A 21,646-nucleotide genomic window follows, 5' to 3' on the forward strand; every position below is an offset into this window, starting at 1 on the left:
TTGAGTGATTTGAATGAGTGATAACATCTGTCAGCCACTGGTAAGGGAAATCTGTGTGTGTTCAGTAAGCAAGGATATGCAGGTGAGTGTGAGATCTGTGTGTGTGTGTGTGTGTGTGTGTGTGTGTGTGTGTGTGTGTGTGTGTGTGTGTGTGTGTGTGTGTGTGTGTGCCTATTGTATTCCTAGTGCGGCACACCTAGGAGGCCAGGCCGGACCTGAAAAACCAGCCGCCTCCTTCTCTCCGATTCAACACAGCAGAGTGCGCCACACACACCTGTCAGCCAGGTACATACAACACACTTTTCTCCAGTTCTTTCTGGGTAAGTGCTTCAGCTGGTCTATTTTCTTTGGAGTTCTCTCATCAGCTACATACTGTAGCCTTACTGGACTATGCCCTGCTCTGTGCACTGAGGGGCTTTGAGGGTACTGCGAGGAGAGATTTTCCACAATCAGGTGTGATTGAACAGGTACATTTAACCAACTCACGATCACAGACTGATATACAGTACTGTACAGTTTGTCTAACTTTCTCTGTACTGCATGTATTCTGTTTGCTTTGATTGTTCAGATCAACAGAAGTGTTGTTTAGGGGCTTTTCGTGCTGTGTTTTGTGTTGTGTGTGTGTGTATGTGAAAACTGAGTCACTGGTGGAAATGAATAGTTAACATTCCTATATCCTGACGTTAATAGATGTGCATTCACGGCTTTATTACGTTTGATGTTCCTTTTCTCTCATCGTCAACGCAGCCTTTTTGAACCTCGGTTGTAAAAACAGAATCTACCTGAGACAAAAAGTGTTGACTGAACCTTGAAAAATGTTTGTAAAGGGATTCAATTCCAAACAATACTAATGTCTTGTTGTGGCATTTTGGCACTTCCAAATTTGTACAAAAATAAATCCAAATCCAGATTATTTACACCAATGGGGTACACAGTGGTGTCCAAAGGTCTGAGAGCACTACAAAACAACCATTTTTTAATTACAAAATAAATTCTTGATAACGACTGAAATCTAGTCTGTGGAATACATTTCCTTTGTGCTTTAATGACTGACGTTTGTGCTAAACCTTATGATGATGATTTTAGATCAAATGCATCATCACCATCAAAGCGTGTGCTTCAACAGAAAAGATTAGACAGGAGGAAAATCTGATCTCTTGTACAATGAAGTGTACAAACAAGGTCAATATCACATTGCTTATATTTAAATATGGAGCTAGAAACAGTGCAGAAGATCTTAAAAGTTTGCTTTGTTCAATTTAAATTCAACAGAATTTTTAAATTCTAAAACTTTCTATTTATTTCTATTCATAAATGAAAAAAACATAAAAAAAAATTCAGTACTTATTGTAAAAAACTTCACATAGATCTTCAACAGGTAAATAAATATAGTATATAATCTATAAATATTTTATTAGTAATAACGAAATGTTTTGTTTTGAATGTTATAAATTACTGAATGAATCTTTGACATTGATTAAGAATTAATACATTGAACACATTTCCTTCATTACTTTTGTAATAAAAAATATACCTTTTCTCAAAGGCCCTGTGGTTTCCATGTGCCAGCAGGAAATAAGTAGCACCATCTAGGAAAGGACAAATTATACAGATTTTGAGAAATTCATATACAGGTGCCTGCAATAATCTAAAAAAAAGTTTATGGGCAGGATTCAACATCTGCCCTTATACTTCCATTATCACATAATTCAGGATTTCTGTTCTTTTGTCAGGACAGAAAAACATCTGTGCTGATATCATATGAAGCAACCTTTATACAATACTCCAAATAGTCTAGTTCAGATGGTTTAGATAGTCGCTGACCTCTTTAAAAATCAGCTGTTACTTAAATGTATATTTATTCAAATAGTGATTTTTTCCCCCTTATTCTCAGTAAGTTTATAATCTTACTCAGGGTTGCTGCAGAAATAAACCCTGGATGGTGGGACACTAGTCTGTGTGTGTGTGTGAGAGAGAGAGAGAGAGAGAGAGAGAGAGAGAGAGAGAGAGAGAGAGAGAGTAGGAGAGAGGGAGAGAGAGAGAGAGAGAGAGAGAGAGAGAGAGAGAGAGAGAGAGAGAGAGAGAGAGAGAGAGAGAGAGAGAGAGAGAGAGAGAGAGAGAGCTCTATTTTTTATCTGATGCTAACAGAGCCGATCCTGACCTCCCTGGGGCCCTAAGCTAAATTCTGCTAAGGGGCCCTCCTACCTGACCCGTGAGCCATGTAAACCATTTGCCACACATTCACACTTGACACCCCACTGCTCCCAGTACAAACCTCCCTCCTTTTAAAAAAGTTTGCTCCGTCTCTCGGTCAAAGAGTAAAACAATACAGAATTGAATGAGGTATAAACAAATCTTTATTGAATGGAATATATAATATAATATATATTTTATAATATATATTTATAATATATACTTGGTATTCAACCTTTTTGGAATCTGTAATCTTGCTGTAAGTCTTCGTGTCAGTCCTTTTCGTGTCTGGCAGCACTGCACAGATAATTTAGCGAGTTTTAAATAAGCTGGAATTTGACTCACTGATCTCAATATCAATATGATAGTAAGATTGTTGAAAGCTTTTACATAGTCAAATGTAGAAGTTCTGGTTTTAATAGTACTGAAATTAACTGTACTGAAAATGAAACAAATCAAATTTCCAAAGGTTCCAGATAAATATTTGTGCTTAGAGATGGGAATCAGATCAGCATGAGAAAAACTTTCCTGTTAATGAATGAGACAGTAAATCAAATGTCTTTTTTTTCCCCAAAGTGTTTCAAGCCTGTAAGCATCTCATTAAAGGCTTTTATCAGTCTTTTTTTAGTCTGATCAACTGAGTGTATGTTATTGATATCCAGAGAGGAAAGTATAGCTATATGGTTACAGTTCTTTAGTTTACTTCCTTAAGGTATTTTTTTTTTTTTCTTTGCTTTTTTTTTTTACACGTCATCTCTGTTTTTCTTTTCCACCGTCACTTCTGGTTTGCTCTTTAGGGATCAATCTAAACCTAAATCTATTTATAAATATCTGCTTTGTGACAATGTCTGTTGTTAAAAGCACTACAAAAATAAAATTGAATTAAATATAGGACTTTATATAGGTTTATAAGTATCAACTTCAACTCTACATTTTTTACTCTACAGAGATTCTAATTTTTTTATAATCATACTATATCATAAACGTACCTTTTAACTCGATAGCTTTAAATTAATCACAAATCTTAAGATTAAAAGATTTAACAGAAAGAATTAGGCCTAATTCTCACCACTGAAATCTGTCTGCTGCTTTGTACATTTTTAATTTATCAGGAATTTATGCGTTGTGTCAGCTAGCATTTAGCTTTCAGATTTTCTGGTCAAGTTTTATCATGCTAGGTAATAGTTTTATAAATGTAGAGCTTAAACGGACAACATTACAAAGCAGCTTTATAGAAATTTGAAAAAAATTCAATGTAAGAAAAGTATTCGATTAGATACAGAGAGATTATGTCATCAGAGTTAGTATCATGCTAGTTAACATTTGAGAGATTAGGCTAATTTTTGCTTAACCTTCTCAAATGTTTCACACATTCCTTTGTTCCTCTGTGAAAGGGGGATTAATTTATCATCGCTAACTAAAATTAGTGTTTTTTTTTTGTGAATCTTTCTATATTCATGCTTTAAATAATTTTAAGAGTTAACACTTCTATGTTAACAGTGAAGGATTTAACTATGCTTCAATGTTTAACAGTATTATTTAGATGAAAAATTTCACTCATATGACTAGTAAAAAAAATTCATCAAAATATTTAGAATCCTGCTGCTTCAGTTCATTTCCATCAAATTTCTTTTAGGAAGAAATACTTTTTACGTTATGTTATTCTTTCCAGTCAAAACTACACACACCTGAATTTGATACCTTATACACATTTTGTACGTGTTTTCTTTTGTTTCGATTCTCTTCGGTTTTCCATTACCTACCGACAGGAGTGATGAAACCCGACCTGACGCGCTCATTAATATCGTGCTCATACTTGTCATTTTTCTGTCTCATCAAATCTGCAGAGTCTTACCACTCTATAGGTTTTATGTAGGTAAAGTTGACAAGCCTGCAAGAAATCTACAGAAAGCCTCTGGCAGAAATGTGTAGTTTGTTCTTTACTTTGCTATAGTAACATGATCATCTAGTTGATTCTAATTTTGTCAACATTTGTAAAATAAATGTTTTTCTCATAAAATCCCATAGATGAGGCACTGTGGTGGTGCAGCAGGTTGTGTTGTCACCATAAAGCACCAGCATCTCCCAGTTCCATCCTGACTTCAGGTTACCATCTCTGTGTGGTTCTGCATGTCCTCAGATTCCTCTGGGTTCTTTACTTTCCTTCTACCTCTCAATAAATCTATATTATAAGTGGATTGGCATTATTAAATTACCCCAATGTGCAAATGTGTGTGGATGATGCCCTGTGATGGACTGGTGTTCCACACACTGTGTATTCCAGATCCACTACAACTAAGACGTGTACTTTTTCTTCATACTGTAGCTTAACATTTCTTTTTAATTGTAATATATCTCGTAGCTTGTTGGTGCATTCTGCTAGGGTAGATCTTTTTTGGACAGTCTGTGACCCATAGGATTGCTGAGGATAGAAGCATTTGGTTCCCATCATGCAATCTTTGAACTGCCGTTGTGACGGTCAGCTTTGTGCCCGAGTCCTCATCACTGAACCTTTGAAGCCTTCAGCAGGAAGGATTAGATTCAAGTCTGTAATGAACTCAGAAATAACTTTGACCTGTTGCAGTAGTTCCTCAGGAGCTCTTGGTTGCACAATTACACTCAACTATAAACTGTTGTAGAAAATACATTATTTACATTTACATTATTTCCTGTCCAATGTCACCCAAATGAGGACGAGGTTCTCTTCTGAGTCTGGTTCCTCTCAAGGTTTCTTCCTCATATTATCTCAGTGAGATTTTCCTCACCACTGACACCTCAGGCTTGATCATTATGGTAGATGTTAGAGATATATAGTAACAAATTTTAAAAAATTTTCTAAACTTTTATATTCTAAACTGTTTCTATGCTTCCGTAAAGCAACTATGAGACAATGTCAATTGTTAAAACAAATCAATACAAATCAGTTGAATTGCATTAATATGTTGTATCTTTGTGTGTGAATAATAGTCTGATGGTGCTACTGTAACACTGTCTTAAGCAGTTACAGAAGAATGAAAGAATGATCCCTCGGTTGAAAACCTGCCTATTACTTGCTTTGTGACTTTCTTAATCAATTATATGTTTCAGTGTGCTGTGTAAAAGCAAAAATGTAATTTAAGCCACCTGGACGGGCTTCTTGAATACACCCATTTAATCTGCTTCTTGGTATTTCGGTTCATTAAAGCAGCATGATACAACATGCACGAAATGTTAACTGTTACCACAATTGTCATCAATGCTAATATTAGCATTAAGGATAAGTATAACATGATTAAAGAAATGCGTCAATGTGACCATAACAGAACTCTTAGTGTGCTCTGTTTATTTTAGACCTTACTTTCAATTATTGTGTATTATAAGTAGAAAAGTTAAAATATGTGACATAGGTTTTGCTTAATCTGCTTTTCACACTTTGAAATGCTTTGTTAAGGCTTGAAATCCTGCCAGATGTAAAGTTCAGCTAATTTAGACTCTGAAAACTAAATACTGAAAGACGTACTGATGAATTGGACCATTGTCTGATCAAGGGAGAACCAAGGTACTGTAGAGAGACAACATAAGGGTAGCTACTGAAGAAAAATTCAATGTGATGACAACACAGTAGCTGAAAGCACTCAGTGCACCTGTACTGTAATGAATTTCCCAGCTAGAGGATTACTAGTTAAATATTGACCATTGGGAACATTATTCACATTGACTGTGTGTGTGTGTGTGTGTGTGTGTGTGTGTGTGTGTGTGTGTGTGTGTGTGTGTGTGTGTGTGTGTGTGTGTGTGTGTGTGTGTGTGTGTGTGTGTGTGTGGCTTAGATCAGCAGCAACTCACAAAAAGGAACTCATTTGCTGCTTGCGCAAGAGAAAAAGGAGTAAAAGTCAGATGGATAAATACACAAATAGTTGGGAAACTGACATCGAGTTTATAGGCTATATAATGGCCAGGCAGTTTCCCACACCAAGAATAATTATAATCCTAGAATAATTTATATGATCACAGGCAGACTTTACAGAAGGTTGGAAACGAAATGTCAGAAATAACCTGCAACCTCCGGTCAGATATCAGAGATATTACAGAAAATTACAGCTGAAATGAACCTTTAGCTCACTAAAGATGTTTATATTATTTTAGCTTGATGATGAACTTAGATAGACTCATCTTAAACCCTTAGACATGTTTAAACGTCTCTTTTAACATTAAGATAGACGTTTAAACATGTCTAAGGGTTTAAGAAAATCTAATACAAAAAAGAGACAAAATATTGTAAAATGAACTGACACACAAACACACACACACACACACACACACACACACACACACACACACACACACACACACACACACACACACACACGTAATAAATAGCATTTTTATATCTATATTAAAACAGCTGGAATTCAACCATAAAACACAAAATTGTTGCCAAATCATTTTGTTAGCCAAATCATTTTGTTTAGCTCCTCTCTGGGAACTCCAAGTGGGTGTGTTCAAATTCACCCATTAAAATATAATTAATCTAAATTTTAACCGGAGTACAAAAGATGACTCATCTGTATTGGGCTGTTTCCTTTACATACAGCAGTTATATTAATTACTTAGTGTGTAACACAAAACAGAATGATACAAATGAGTTGATGTGGCATCACATTGGAAATGACCTGATTGGTAAAATAATCTAAGAAGTGAAATCTGACCCTATACAGTAGTATATATAGTAAACACTGCATGTAATACAAACAACAATAATCTGTTCAATAATGTGCTGTATATTAAAATACACATTTTGTAGGTAGAAAGCTACAACCTAATAAGCTAGTGTGATATCACAGGAAGTTGAGTAAATGTACAATATTTATATAAATAGTTCTTTAGTTTTGTTTCTGCGATCGAGGATATTGTGAAAGTATTATACATTTCAGGCAAGTTAATTGGATAGATAGTTTTCACAGAATAGTTTTCACAGAATGGTGAAAAAAGCACAAAACATCAGTGAAGGGCAGGTATAGAGTGGTTTAAGAAGAATGACTACACTGTTCAAGATAATCAGAAGGCTACAGTCACTCAAATAACTTCATAATAACTCCAATAAAGTGAGCAGAAAAGCATCTCAGATCGCACTACATGTTGACTCTTGAAACAAGAACAGGAATCTAGACAAGGATACACTTTTAAAGATTTTCAGCTGCCCAACTATGATACTTTTCTGCTCACCACAGTTGTAAAGAGCACCTATTTGAGTTACTGTAGCTTTCCTGTCAGCTTGAACCAATTTGAAAATTCTCTTTTGACCTCTCACATTGACACTGTGACCTCGTCTCTTCTGCATAAATTCTTAATAACCTTATGCAGGAAAATGCTGCTGATAACTAAGGCCATAAACGTTTATAGTGACAGATACGGAGAGAAAATGGAGACTAGACCTGTCACTTACCTTCACAGGACAACCAAGTTGTCTTTTATGACTATTTGATGTTCTGGCTCTGTTCTGCTGCTTGTAGCTAATCTCAAAACAAACAGAATAAATTAGGAGTGGTGTAAAGGTGGATGTAGACCTCTAAACCAAGCACAGTCAGACAGGTGAATTATCTCACAAGGTTCATACAACTTTACATTCTATCAATCTATATACAAACTTACATCCTGTTACCACATTCTATGGGGGTGTAGTAGCTTAGTATTTTAGGTGCTGTACTACGGGTTGTAAGTTCAAATCCCAAGTCCACTAAGATGCATCTGTTGGGCTTCTGATCAAGGCCCTTAACCCTTACTCACTCAGTTGTATAAAATGTAAGTCACTCTGTATGTCAGGGTGTCTGCCAAATGCCATAAACATACTTTGTTTTTAATTCATATGGAGAGAGATTATTCTGATTGTGGTCATTTTTTTTATTAGAATCAGATTTTTTGAATATAAGCCTCATAGGCTCTAAAGAAATTCACTAAATTAAAGATGCTTTCAAAATAACTTAGGAAGTAACTTGTATTGGACAGATAATCAGGTATGTGTTAGGTAGGTGATGAGGAGACTACTGTATGTGTGTAGTGGCAAGATAATCAGGATTGTATTGGGTAGCAAGTAGCAAGGTGACCAGTTGTAGAGATAAAATAATCTGTTGTGTATTGGGTAGGTGGCGAGGTGACCAGTTATGTGATGTCAATATAATCAGGTGTGTATTAGATATGTGATGAGTGTAGGAGTGTAGTGGTATCATCATCAGGATTGTATTGGGTAAGTAGCAAGGTGACCAGATATGTAGCGGTAAAATAAACGTGTGTATTGGGTAGGTGACCAGGTGTGAAGTGGAAAATAATTTGGTATGTATTGGGTTGGTGACAAGATGTGTTGGTACTGTATGTGGTAGCCTAGTGGTTACGGTGTTGGACTACTGACCGGAAGGTTGTAGGGGTGTAGTGGCAAAATACCTGGAGTATTGGATGACACGGTGACCAGGTGTGTAGTGGCAACATACTCAGGACTTAATTAAGTAAGTAGCAAGGTGACCAGGTGTGCAGTGGCAACATAATCAGGATTGTATTAGGTAAGTAGCAAGGTGACCAGGTGTGGTGTTGCAAAAAAATCAGATTGGGTGTGTATTGAGTAGGTGACGAATTGATAAGGTATGTTGTAGGAAAATAATAAGGTGTGTATTGGTTAGGTGACACCCTTAAAATCACTTTGCCAGTTTTCACTTTTGAACCATGACATCATCTATGTCCCTGAATTTGCCAGTGTTCCTATCACTTCTATATATTTAATCACATGATGAAATAAATTGAAGGGTTTGCATGTCTTATAGTTTATAGAATAGATCAAACCACTGTATTTTGGTATGTGTGGGGAAGGTAAAGACAAGATGAGCAAGCCTGTATATGTGCAGCTGTGCTCCAACTGAGCTCTTTCTTCTTTGTGACAGAGTTTTCGGCTTTTGTAGCCAATGCAAATTCTGTTCTAAATCCCACAATGACAGACATAACCTGAGGTTGCCACTGAAGTTCTCACATTCAGTTGAGTGCATATCTGCAACCCTGGCCTTGTTTCTTCAGCCGAAGGAGAGTTTAAAAAGATCCAGAATAAATGTGGATCTAGGTCAGGTGGTCAGGTCAGGTCAGGATCAGGTGGATTCTGTTTAAAACTAGAAAAAATCTTGACAAGAAAACCTATAGAGGAACCAAATTCTCGTTCCTCTTCTGGGTGACAGAGTGTAAACCATCCATATACAAAAATGGCTTGACTATTGAAAATCTAAAAAGCTAAAAAATGTATCATGTAGCAAGCTAACTAGCTTGGGTAGTTTGCTTACTATGCAACGTTGGCAGATTATAGGCTACATAGCATGTTAGCTAAGTTATTGAAAAGTTAACTAAAGTAACATAAGGTTTTAGTAAGGTTTCATGTACTGTACTATAGCAATAAAATACTCATTTAGGTTTTGTCAGAATGTTAAAGGGGCAAATACCTATTATTTTTAGATTTTGATTAGGTTTCACAAAATTGCAGAAACATGTTCAGGCAAACCTAACCATATTTAATCGACTGAAGCCCTGAATTGCTGACCTCCGGCTGTCAGAAAGAGGCAGAATCAAGTTACTACATGATTCCAGTCGTGAGTTTTGCTATTACCATTCACAGAGTTACACCTCTGATACATTTGTTCAGAGTCTGACACATTTATTCAGAGTTTTTGGGTGTGCAACACTTAAATGCTATCATAATTATCATTTTCTAGTGTGGCAGTCCTTATGAGTCACTATTTCACAACATTTTTCTTGTCCAACTCATCTGTTTTAGCAGGGCTGCCAACTTTTGAGTTCATCTTAGAGTGAGATTATGGGGCGGGGCTTTGGTTATGGGGAGGGGCTTATCGACGGGCGTGGCTTGGTGTGGAAAAAAATACAAACACAAAATCCTTGCATTAGCAGAAGTGTATTAAGTATATATTGACTGTCAAAGTATTTGTTATCTGTACAGAATTTCTTGGGAGATTTACATTACATTTAATTTGCACAAACATTTTACAGAAATAGGATTAACATGTGATTATCATGTTCACAGATTAACATGTGCTCTATTGTAAGTGCTGGTGGCTGATTTTGCAGCCTTAATCACTGAATTGGATGGCCACCAGTCAAATATCTGGACATGATTGACGAGTTGTGATTGATATAAATAAAATCGTTTTAATATGGGATTTCGTTGACTTGACATTCTGTTCTTAGAAAACAATAATTAACATTAACTACTAGGCATGTCCTGATGTGTCATCTGGAAATGCTTTTGTACTGTTTTTTATGATAAAGTTATGTAAAATAACTGCTCAGTGCTGCAAAACAAACAACTCTGCTAATGCTAACTTAATTCTGTATAAACTATATAACAGCATAGGCCTATTAGTTACCAGCCTAAACTGGACGGAGACACGGAGTGCCCTGTAACTCACTGAGCTGCTTGCGTTCACAATTCACACAGTGCAGATGGGAGGGAGAATGGCTGACTACACAGTTTATGGGAATAAATTGTGTATTTCCCTCACAATTGTCACAAAAAACTAACTACACTGTCTGTCTGGTCTCTCTGCATGTTGCTTTGCGACATCATTCAGCGTGTTTTTTTCCCCCTCACTGCTGCACGAGTCTGCATGAGAATATGGGGGTGTGGCATGAGAGCGTGAGATTTGGGTCAATTGCATGAGTTGGCAGCCTTGGTTTAACTCTTCTGTGACAAAGAAAGTTTGCAGGACTTCTTGTTTCGATCTTTAATTTATGCCATTGAAGAGTTGCCTGATCAATTTAACAGATCTTGAAGATCTTGGGATGTGAATGGCAGAATACCTAAACTCTTGATATGCTTAAACAAAGAATTCAAGGAATTTTCTTTAATTGCTTCATCACTAGCTGTGATGAAGCAAATAAATAAAATTCCTTCCTGTAAATGGTGACATTTATAAAGGAATGTAAATTTCAATTTACTTTGTATACCTTAATTCAGTAGAAATAACACCTGAAATATCTCCTAGAATATTAAAGAGCAAGTCAGGAAACAACTCAGTAACTGCTTCTAACTTTGTTATTCAAAAGGCAGTGGGAGCTTGTTGAACTTCTTATCATGAAGTTATGAGATTGAATCCCACTGCTGCCACTGCTGGGCTTTTGAACAAGGCCCTCAACCCTCAACTGCTCAGTTGGATGAAAAATTACATGAATGTAAGTCGCTCTCGATAAGGGTGCCTGGAAATACTGTAAATAAATGAAGTCTTAGCCTAATTACCAGTTAACCTCATCATGTTAACTCGACCCAAATGCAGTACGCTACTAGTGTTCATGTTAAGAGTCTTTTATAAATCCATGAATGCATAGAGCAGACAGAAACAGCAACGGGAGAACAGGCAGGATTAAACCTGGCACAACAGGAACAAGTGTAATGGTAGGATGACTAATCAGGAGCGCTAGGCAAACTGAAGAGACCATCTGGTGAAAAACAAGGCGTCTGTGGCCTGCCTAAATCGAGCCGCATGGAACAAAATGGCGGTTCCCCAGGAAGTTCTTTCCAAGATGGCTGAAAACCCTAAATTGAGGTTGCAAACCTGAAAGTACATGTAGCGTGAGCTAACATACATAAACTAAGCTTACATTAAGGCACATACACTCTCTGACTTTATTAGTCCATAAAAATTCATGTCAGTTAATATTAAGATAATGTTAGCATTAAGGGAACATGTGATCTCAGTGACTTTGACTATAATATAATTGTTAGTGCCAGCTGATTTGAGTATTTTAGAAACTGCTAATCTCCTCCTAGGAATTTTACAGATAACTGTCATTTGTAGAAAACAAAAACTACAAAAAAAAAAACAAACAAAAAAAACAACACTCTGAGTGGACAAATCTTGATAATAAAGAGAGGTCAAAGGAGAACAGACTGAATAAAAAAAACGACACAAGGCATGAAACCAAAAATGTATATGTTATAATGTTCAAGTGAATGCATTTCCTTTCTGGGCTGCTGCTGCTTTTTCTGAGTATTCAAATAAAATTGGCTTCTCGTATTATCATACCATTATTTTATGATTTGTGATTCATGATCATACTGTTTAACCTTCAAAAATGTTGTCTATGTCTATTGCTAAGTGTTTAATTCTTGTTTTGCTTGTCGTATCTCTGTGAGAAAGACAGATAGCTCACCTTTTTCTCAAACCTTGTGTGAAAATGCTTGTGTATTAAAACGGATAGATTATGATTTAGCTTTGTATGTGTGTGTGTTTGTATGTGTGTGTGTGTGTGTATTAGTGTGTGCGTGTGTGTGTGTGTGTGTGTGTGTGTGTGTGTGTGTGTGTGTGTGTGTGTGTTGTTTCTCTCTATAAATGCAAGTAGAAGAAGACATTTGTAGCACCTATGAAACTTAGCTTCTTAATTTAAAAGGCTACATAATCAATATTCTCAATAGATTTATATAGTTAAAAAGGAACGCTGGACAATAACATCAGCATGATCTACATATAATGCATACAACCAGTTATCTGTTAGTCATACAGGCAATACCAGCTTTACCAGGAAGGTTTTGCTAGTTAATCAACATTCCCTTGATTTTAAACTAATTAAACCAAAACAATTCCAGCATTAAATAGGAAAAACTAGACAAACCAGCAAAGGAAATACTTCAACAAAAGTTTTATTGTGATTAAATATTATATCAGTAAACACTTATAGACTCAAAGTTTAATGTCTTGAAATGTTTTCACACTTGGTTTTGCTTGTTTTAGCACACTGGTGAAGATGCAAGCCTCCACAACATCTCCTGTGACCAACCTCACCACAGCCGTGACCAAATCAAGAGAACAAATACTCATCCAGAGTAAGTGTTTGTGGACCTTTAGGAAACTTTACTTTAGTACATGCTTATAAATGCTCTATATATGAAGAGCATTTACACGTGATGCATACAATATGTGTATGATTCTCTGTATTCGGATTTATTAGTATATATAATTTAAAGCTATACATTACTTTGTCAATTTCGCCTGTGTAGGTGTTCAAAAAATGCAGACAGACATTATTAAATAAACAAAAAAAGAGCAAGGTTAAGATCTAACCATTACAGAACACTGAAACACTCGCTAAATGTAATTTTAATATATTTGTGTCCTGAGGCTGACAAAATTTCTACACTAACAGGATGGAAAGTAATATTAGAGACAAACTTGCAACAAATTGCATTGCATTTCTTTTTCTTTTTAAAAAAAATTTGTGTCATATAAAATGTCAGATATAAAGTGTAATATACTGTATATCTGAGATAAACACTGATCTTTCAGATACGGAGCGATAAAGTGATTATTTGAGTAACTGTCTCCTTCCTATCAGTTCGAATCAGAAAACATATAATAAAAATGATCTATAGTCAAAAAAGTGGCAATAATTTGTACACAACCATTTGTAACACAAGTCACCAACGTTGTCACAACACTTCGTTATTTGTCTTTAGTTACTATGCAGTTAAGGCTTTATGGTGTTTATTCGGACTGTAGTGGTACTTAATCGTTATGATGTTTGTTTATTTTGGACCGAGCATTACACCACACCCTGATTTCAGCTGTGAGAGCAGTTTGTGTGCGGTCACTCAGATCTTAGTGCTGTTAGCTTGACTAAAAACTCTCTGAACTCTGTTAGAGAAGTATTAGAATGAAAGGTTTTCTTTTGTACGCACTGTTAAAGCTGTCCATCGTACTCATTTCCATTTCAGATGGAGTACAAAACATTTCCTAGGAAAAATTTGACCTATTGAACCCTGTGTTATTTATGTACAGCTTCTTTTTACCCCTTTACACCCCACCATCCAACAAAAATCAACAAGCTTACACAGGGGAAAGCTTTAATTCTGTGATTCACTCACTATCTCCTGCATCTGATCACCCTGTTCTACTCTCCCATGTGCACAGGGACTGTCCTGCTCTGTCTGTGTTTCATGTGAACTCAAGTGAACTCATATGCAGAGAAAGAGTATCTTAATGTAGCATTCATTCATTCATTCATTCATTTTCTACCGCTTATCCGAACTTATCGGGTCACGGGGAGCCTGTGACTATCTCAGGCGTCATCAGGCATCAAGGCAGGATACACCCTGGACGGAGTGCCAACCCATCACAGGGCACACACACACTCTCTTAATGTAGCATTGAGTATCTTTATGTAATGTTTGACTGTAAAGTGAAAGCACTGCAATGTGCCAGTGATAGTGATAGAAGTTGAAAGCATAATACAATTCAGTGCAGTTTACAATATTGTGAAAGACATAACATTCACTAAATAATATAGTAATGACTAGTTAACAAGTAAAGCAGACATGGACTGCAGTATCGGCAATAAAAAAAATTTAATAAAAAAATTATATATATATATATATATATATATATATATATATATATATATATATATATATATATATATATATATATAAACTAAAATAAATAATAACTAAGGCACTGGGAGAAGGGAGAATAATTAAGTAATAAGAATTGTAAAAAAATGAAATGATAGCTGTTAAACAATTGTATTTATTTACATATAAGGCATTTGGCATGACACCCTTACCCACACATTTTATGTGACTCACATTTTATACAACTGAGCAAGTGAGGGTAAAGGAACTTGCTCAGGGGCCCAGAAGCAGAAGCTTGGTGAACCTGGGAATCAAACTAGCAAACCTCTGATCAGTAGCCCAACACCTTAATCACCAGGTTACCACATCCCCCTGCAACAGAGGGTTAAGGACCTTGCTCGGGGGCCCAGTGGTGGCATCTTGGTGGACCTGGGATTTGAACTCACAACCTTCTGGTCTTTTATTAAGATTTCTATACAGTATTTTGTCAAGTGCTATTATTTTGTAATATAGTGCAGAGGATATCACAGGCAATCAGACGCAGAGCAGATAACATCAGACAGCACAGATAAGAAAGGGAACAATAATGTGACATTCATATAATGTGACGTGTGTGTGTTTGTGTGTGTGTCTCAATACATTTGGTGCTTCTAAATATCTTGGGTGTAGGAGCCAATGACGTTTTTTTGTTTGTTTGTTTTTTTGGAGCCCTTCCCTAAATTATCATTATTTTTAATTCATACACGCTAATGAACTGCCTATTTTTAGACCTGGACTAAAGCCCTTTACACACACACATACACACACACACAACACACACACACACACACACACACACACACACACACACACACACACACACACACACACACACACACACAAAAGCTCAGTAATGCGGTTTATCTTCATTGCATTCTGTATGCTGGCTCACACTCAAAATTCAAATGGAGAGACTGGCACTCAAAACAGAGTGAATAAAATCCAAAGGAGGACATCAGGAATCAGGTTCTACGATATACTGTAATATCTGAACACTAAGTGCCTGTAGTTTGTAGGATGTAACACAGATATGACATTTCAGTCTCTCAATATCTCACAGTTTAATTCCTAAAATTGAATGAAAAAGTACTATTATTGATTGTTGTTTTTATGTCTATTCTGTTAGAGCTCTTTAAACCTAACATTTTGTTAATTTATTTATAAAAATTGTATTTATTTATTTTTGTTACAGTACTATGACAGTAATCTGTAACCAACTAACCAAATTTTTTTTCCAAACTAGGTTCAGGTGCCATGATCGCAGTCATCGTCATTGGCGTCATCTTCATCCTAGGCATACTACTCATCATACTGAAGACGTATAACAAGTAAATCCACATTCTGTATAACACAGTGACAGGGTTGAAAATTGTATATATAAATATAGTTATATTATATGCCTAGGTGTTTTCATAGTAAATAAGCATACAACGGGTATCTGAGTTGTGGATTTGAAAGTGAACACATTAAAGACTAAAAACTAGCAATTTAATTAAATCAGCAGTTAAGCATGTTGAGACTTATGTGCATGTGTGCTGTGAAAGGATTTTTCTAATTAGGTTTAGATTTGTGTCAAAATAATAATTCATTTTATTTGCTATTTTGTTATTGGTCAGTTTGAGGGCCTCTAGTAATAATATAAAATATATAATAATAATAATAATAATAATAATAATAATAATAATAATAATAATAATAATAATAATAGAAGAAGAAGAAATAAATTAAAACTTAATACTTTCTTTGTACCTATTCGTAACTTATTATTAAATGTTAATTAGTTGATTTGATTAATATTGAAATTTCCAGATAAATAAAGAGAACATTGTGTGTATGTGCTACAGGATGATGCACACAAGAAGGATGCTCAGTGGGACATCCAGAAAACCGCGGAAAAACACAACCTCAACAACAACAATGACAACGTTGCAGATGACGAATGTACAAAACAGCACCAGGTTGGGAGGCTTAGCAAATTTGGCCAATACTTCGGAGAACGAGTTCCGTTTACCACGAGCCGAGCTGGCCAGTACCTCTACTGTGGCCACGATACATAACATGGCACCAAGCGGAAATACGTAAAAAATATATATATTTATATAATTATATATTTTTATATACATATATATGTAAAACACCTAAAGACTGATACGTGACTTAAATGGGCTCTAATGTGCTGTATTGAATACACACACACCCCCAGAATGGAAAAACTGTTCAGAGGATGATAATCAAGAACACCTCTGAAGGAAAAACAGTCAGTGGACCACAGGGGACATTTTTTGAACCAAAAGATGTCAGACGGTGGCTAAACGGTCCACAGGGAGTTCTCAGAGCTAAGCATGGGCACATGGACCACTGGGGTTCATTACAGCTCTGAGAAAACCATTCCAGTGTTCTGTTAACATGTTGAAGGATCAGTGGCCATTTTACCTAATAATCCCAAGTTTGTGGTCTCTGGAAATGGAAACTATTTACTTTTATACAGTAGAAAGGACTTACACAATGTCATGACTGAGCAAATAATACAAGGTATGATATTACAACCGGTTTCCTTTGAGTCCAAGTGCACAGACAGTAGTGAATACAGAGTGAAGGCTGTAATGTGTAACTACTGTCAAAATAACTTTATTTAAAATAAAAATCTTGAAAACCTTTTTAATCTGAGGGCAGTTGTTAAATTCTGTCATTAGATGTTTTATAAGAGACAACAGCATTGTTGAATTCTCCAACCAGAAGGTCCTATAACATAAACCAAGGTGTATATGAACGTATCTGTGTATATTTATTTATTTATTTATTTATTTATTTATTTGGAACCCCATTAGCTTCCACGAGTGGTCGCTAATCTTCCTGGGGTCCATTTTACAATATCAAAACATATTATACACAAACACATTACACTTTTTACAATATGTTATCAAAAGAATAAATACACTTCAATTTGAGTCATTACACTTAGTTTTCATTACAGATCATACATTTTTTTTACCATCTTTTTAAAATAAGATATATTGCTTATTTGTCTTATACACATTGACAGTTGATTCCAAGCTACTGAGGATCTAAATAGTACAGTTCTCCTCATACAATTTGACTGTGCAAAAGGAACAACTAGATCACCAGAGCTAACCTGCCGAGTAATATGTAGGTGGCAATACCCACTGTAAACCAATTTATCCACAAAAAATCTGGGGTTGTTTTTATAGATGGCATTATGCATGTAGCACAGAAGGCTTATCTTTAATTTATCCTGTACCTTCAACCATACTAATATAGTGTGCATCTCATTCACACTGGTCCTGTACAAACAGCCAAGAGCAACTCTGGCAGCTCTATTCTGAGCAAGTTGAAGTTTTTTTAAGTGCTCCTGTGTAGCACTGGACCAAATAACTGAGCAGTACTCCAGGTGTGACAAGACCAAAGACTGGACTACTGTTCTCATGACTGAGGGTGGACAAAAAACGGCACACACTTCCTAGCTAAAGCAATGCCTCTGCCCATCCTAGAAACAATAGGATTTATCTGATCAGTCCATGAGAGCTGATTATCCCGCTTGACACCCAATAGTTTAGTTGTAGTATCCTGCTCAACCAAAGTTGTATGAATAGTCAAATTTAGGTTACAAGGTTTATTTAACAAATGTTTAGTACCAAAAACAATACATTTGGTTTCAGAAATATTTAGTACTAATTTGTTCAAATTAACCCATTTGATAATCAAATTTAATTGGTTTTGAAGGTTCATACTTAGATTGGTTATTGAAGGAGATGCACAAAATAAACTTGCATCATCTGCATACAGTACAACTTCTGCATTTCTAACAACATGGGGCAAATCATTCACAAAAATTGAAAATAAGAGTGGACCCAGACAGCTGCCCTGTGGAATACCGCATGATATACATTTACTATCAGAAAAACTACCATTAAAAAATACTTGCTGAGTTCTGCCATAGAGATAACCCCTTATCAGTGAAGCAGACAATTGTGAGAATCCATAATACTTGAGCTTTGACAACAGAATATCATGGCCAATTACATCAAATGCAGCTGTAAAATCTAAAAGTACTGCACCAACAAGTTTTTTTATCCTCCATATATGTAAGCCACTGATCAACCATATGCACTAATGCAGTGTTAGTTGAATGGCCTGGTCTATAGGCATGCTGTGAACTCTTTAGCATCGTTGGTCTCCATGTACATATTCAAATTATTTGACTTTTTACACATCAATTCCTTTAACACTTTCCACAATTGTTTGCTATCATTCCTAGAATTGGAGATTTTTTGTCCATAATATGCTTTCTTTTTTATGTTATTTAATTTTGTAGCTTTGTTTGTCAACTTGCGATAATGTACTCTGTCTACATCACATTTTGATTTGAAGGCCATATCTTTGGCATTGTCCCTTTGCTTCATAAGGGAAATTAGCTTTTTATCTAACCATGGAGCACTGTTGATTTTTATAGATCTTTTCCAGAGAGGTGCATATTTATCAACTATTTTACTAAAAGTGTCCATAAAAATATTAAGAGAAGCATTTACATCCCCCTCCTGAAGAACTGCAGACCAATTTGAGTTATTGACCTTATCAACAAACAATCTAGGATTAAAGTTTTTATATGATCTACGATACATGATCCTTCCACCAGATTTAGGAATTTTCATCATTATTGAAATCAGCTATCAGGTTATGATCACTGCATCCTACCCCCACAGAAACAGCTTGTGAACATAAATCAGGAACATTAGTATAAATATGATCTATGCATTTTGATTTAGATGTATTATCCATAGCAATTCTTGTGGGTTGTGTCACCACTTGTTTGAGATTACATACAGTAGCCATTGTAAACAACTTTTTATGCAATGAGCACTTTTTTGAAAACCAATCAATATTAAAATCCCCAAGCAGAAAGATTTCCTTATTTTGATCTGAAACCATGTCCATATTTTCACATATTTTTTTGTACATACTCTACATTTGAGTTTGGAGGTCTATAACAGCAACCAACCAAAAATGGCTTATTGAATGGAAGATTAATCTGTAACCATATTATTTCAATATCTTTGCACATTAAATCTGATTTAATTGTAGCAACAATATTCTTCTTTATATAAAAGCAACTCCCCCACCATTTTGATTTCTATCTCTTCTATATAATTTGTACTTATCAACAGTAAGCTGTGAGTTCTCAAAACTGTCGTCTAGATGTGTTTCAGATAAAGCTAAAACATGAATATTTTCTGTTGAACAGATTCTTGCGATTTCATGAATCTTGTTTCTAAGACTGCATATGTTTAAATGAGCTTAAAGTAATCCTTTCTTTGACAAGTTTACAAATAAAAATGACATGTTTACAAAAGATTGAAAACATCAATGAAACAGACTTTGAGTTGGATAGTAAACAAAGTCAGTTATTCTCTTTGTCCATTGGCAGGCCAAATAATAAGTTTGTCATACCTTAAACTGGCTCTTTCACCTTATTCTCTGGCTGCTTTCAGTTTAGGCAGCAATTCCCTTCTCCTTTGCTGCACCACATCTGAAAAGTCTTCATTGATGTAAATATTTGTGCCCTTTAATTTCTTCGCAGAAAAAAGGATGCGCTGGCGATCTTTAAATCTCAGAAACGTAACAATTTTTGTCTGCTTTCTTCATTCCTGGAACTGACCTATCCGATGTGCTCGCTCAATCTCAATTTTTGTACCATCAAGACCCAAATTCTCAGATAGCACTTGTTGAATCTTGATTTCTAGACCACTTGCAGTTTCTCCTTTTTCTTCTGCAATCCCATCAATTAGAAGATTGGATCTCCTGGACTGATTATCAATGTAGTCCAACTTATTAAATAACTCATCCATTTCCTGCCGACTTTGCAATACTGCTTTCAAATGATTTGATTTTTACATCAATGTCTATATATCCTTTTTTCATATCTTCCATGATGCCTTGAGTGAATTGTAGACTTGTTTTCAACTCCTGGACATCTCTGATAACACCATCCAACCTTTTTGTGTTTCCATCCACGATTATTTGAATGAAACTCTTGAAGTTTTCTTGTTGCGGTTGTAGCATGTCCTTGTAGAATTCTTTCTGCTGATCCAGTAACTGGGTCAGTGTACTCATGGTCACAACAGCATCATCATCAGACATTGCTTTAGATTTAGGAGGCATGATTACTCACTCTTACCACGATGTACCAAGTTAGATGTTAATATGAGGATAACTCTTCAGGCATAACAAGGCCAGAAGCCTCCAAAACGCGGTACAAACTGTTGCAAATTACAAAGTTCTATACAACTCGATGTTCTCAAAATCCACTGTATGTGATCAAAGTACATATATTAAGCAAATCTCAAACTTTATTTAATAGTCCTTAATGCGATTAAGTAGATTTTTAATAGATTGTAAGCAGCCAAGAACTCAGAGAAAAGGCATGGCAGCCATCTTGATGATGATGATGATGATATAAGGACTTTGCACTTTGATGTTTCTTAGTAACCTGACAAGTTTTATTTGTTGTCTTTAAGAGAAACTATTTAGCCTTGCTAAACTGTGATTACAGGTATACATGCTGTATTTTGACTAGAGGTCTTAACTTTTCCAAACCATATATCAAGAAAATCCACAGAAAACAACCCATCATGTCCAAATTCCTACTCAGGAGCTCGAGCTGAGCTCCTCTGATTTCATGGAGTGAACGTGACCGCACACAACATCAGAAGTAAACAAAGCAGCCCTTCTTACCATTAAATGAGCTACTTGTTATATATACAAGCACTTTTTTTAAATGAAAGATGAATCAATTTACACATATTAGTTTGTTAAATCTATGGACTGATAAAACACTTCCTCTTTTAAGGAGGAAAATATACATCAGTCCAGGATAGCTTACATGCTAACAACATATGAACGTAGAAGCCTCCATGTTTTCCCTCACTGTGCACATTGAAAGAAAAACTGGTGCCATTCCAAGCCCATGTTATCTGAGGTAAGACAAGTGCTGGATAGTTTTAGTATATGCTGTAAAAGGAAAGTATTATACTT

The 21,646-nt window shown here is 35.7% G+C and overlaps 1 protein-coding gene across 2 annotated transcripts; it reads left to right on the top strand.

Annotated features, from left to right (window-relative positions):
• Positions 1 to 236: 236 nt before the first annotated feature.
• Positions 237 to 17,258, top strand: LOC113640503 (non-compact myelin associated protein). Of its 2 annotated transcripts, none has more exons than XM_027142994.2 (4): positions 237 to 453; positions 12,942 to 13,033; positions 15,840 to 15,924; positions 16,441 to 17,258. In XM_027142994.2, the coding sequence occupies exons 2-4, from the start codon at positions 12,955 to 12,957 to the stop codon at positions 16,676 to 16,678; spliced, it is 402 nt and encodes a 133-aa protein (XP_026998795.1). In that variant the 5' UTR covers positions 237 to 453; positions 12,942 to 12,954; the 3' UTR covers positions 16,679 to 17,258. The 2 variants fall into 2 exon arrangements, with proteins under 2 accessions (XP_026998795.1, XP_026998794.1); XM_027142993.2 differs by having other exon boundaries at positions 238 to 467.
• Positions 17,259 to 21,646: the final 4,388 nt, after the last annotated feature.

This window comes from Tachysurus fulvidraco, chromosome 12 (genome assembly GCF_022655615.1).
Source record: "Tachysurus fulvidraco isolate hzauxx_2018 chromosome 12, HZAU_PFXX_2.0, whole genome shotgun sequence".
Classification (NCBI taxonomy): domain Eukaryota; kingdom Metazoa; phylum Chordata; class Actinopteri; order Siluriformes; family Bagridae; genus Tachysurus; species Tachysurus fulvidraco.

Coding starts and splice junctions, on each gene's coding strand:
- LOC113640503 (XM_027142994.2), top strand. CDS start 12,955: ATGCAAGCCTCCACAACATCTCCTGTGACCAACCTCACCACAGCCGTG. Junction 13,034..15,839: donor AGAACAAATACTCATCCAGA/GTAAGTGTTTGT, acceptor TTTCCAAACTAG/GTTCAGGTGCCATGATCGCA. Junction 15,925..16,440: donor ATACTGAAGACGTATAACAA/GTAAATCCACAT, acceptor TATGTGCTACAG/GATGATGCACACAAGAAGGA.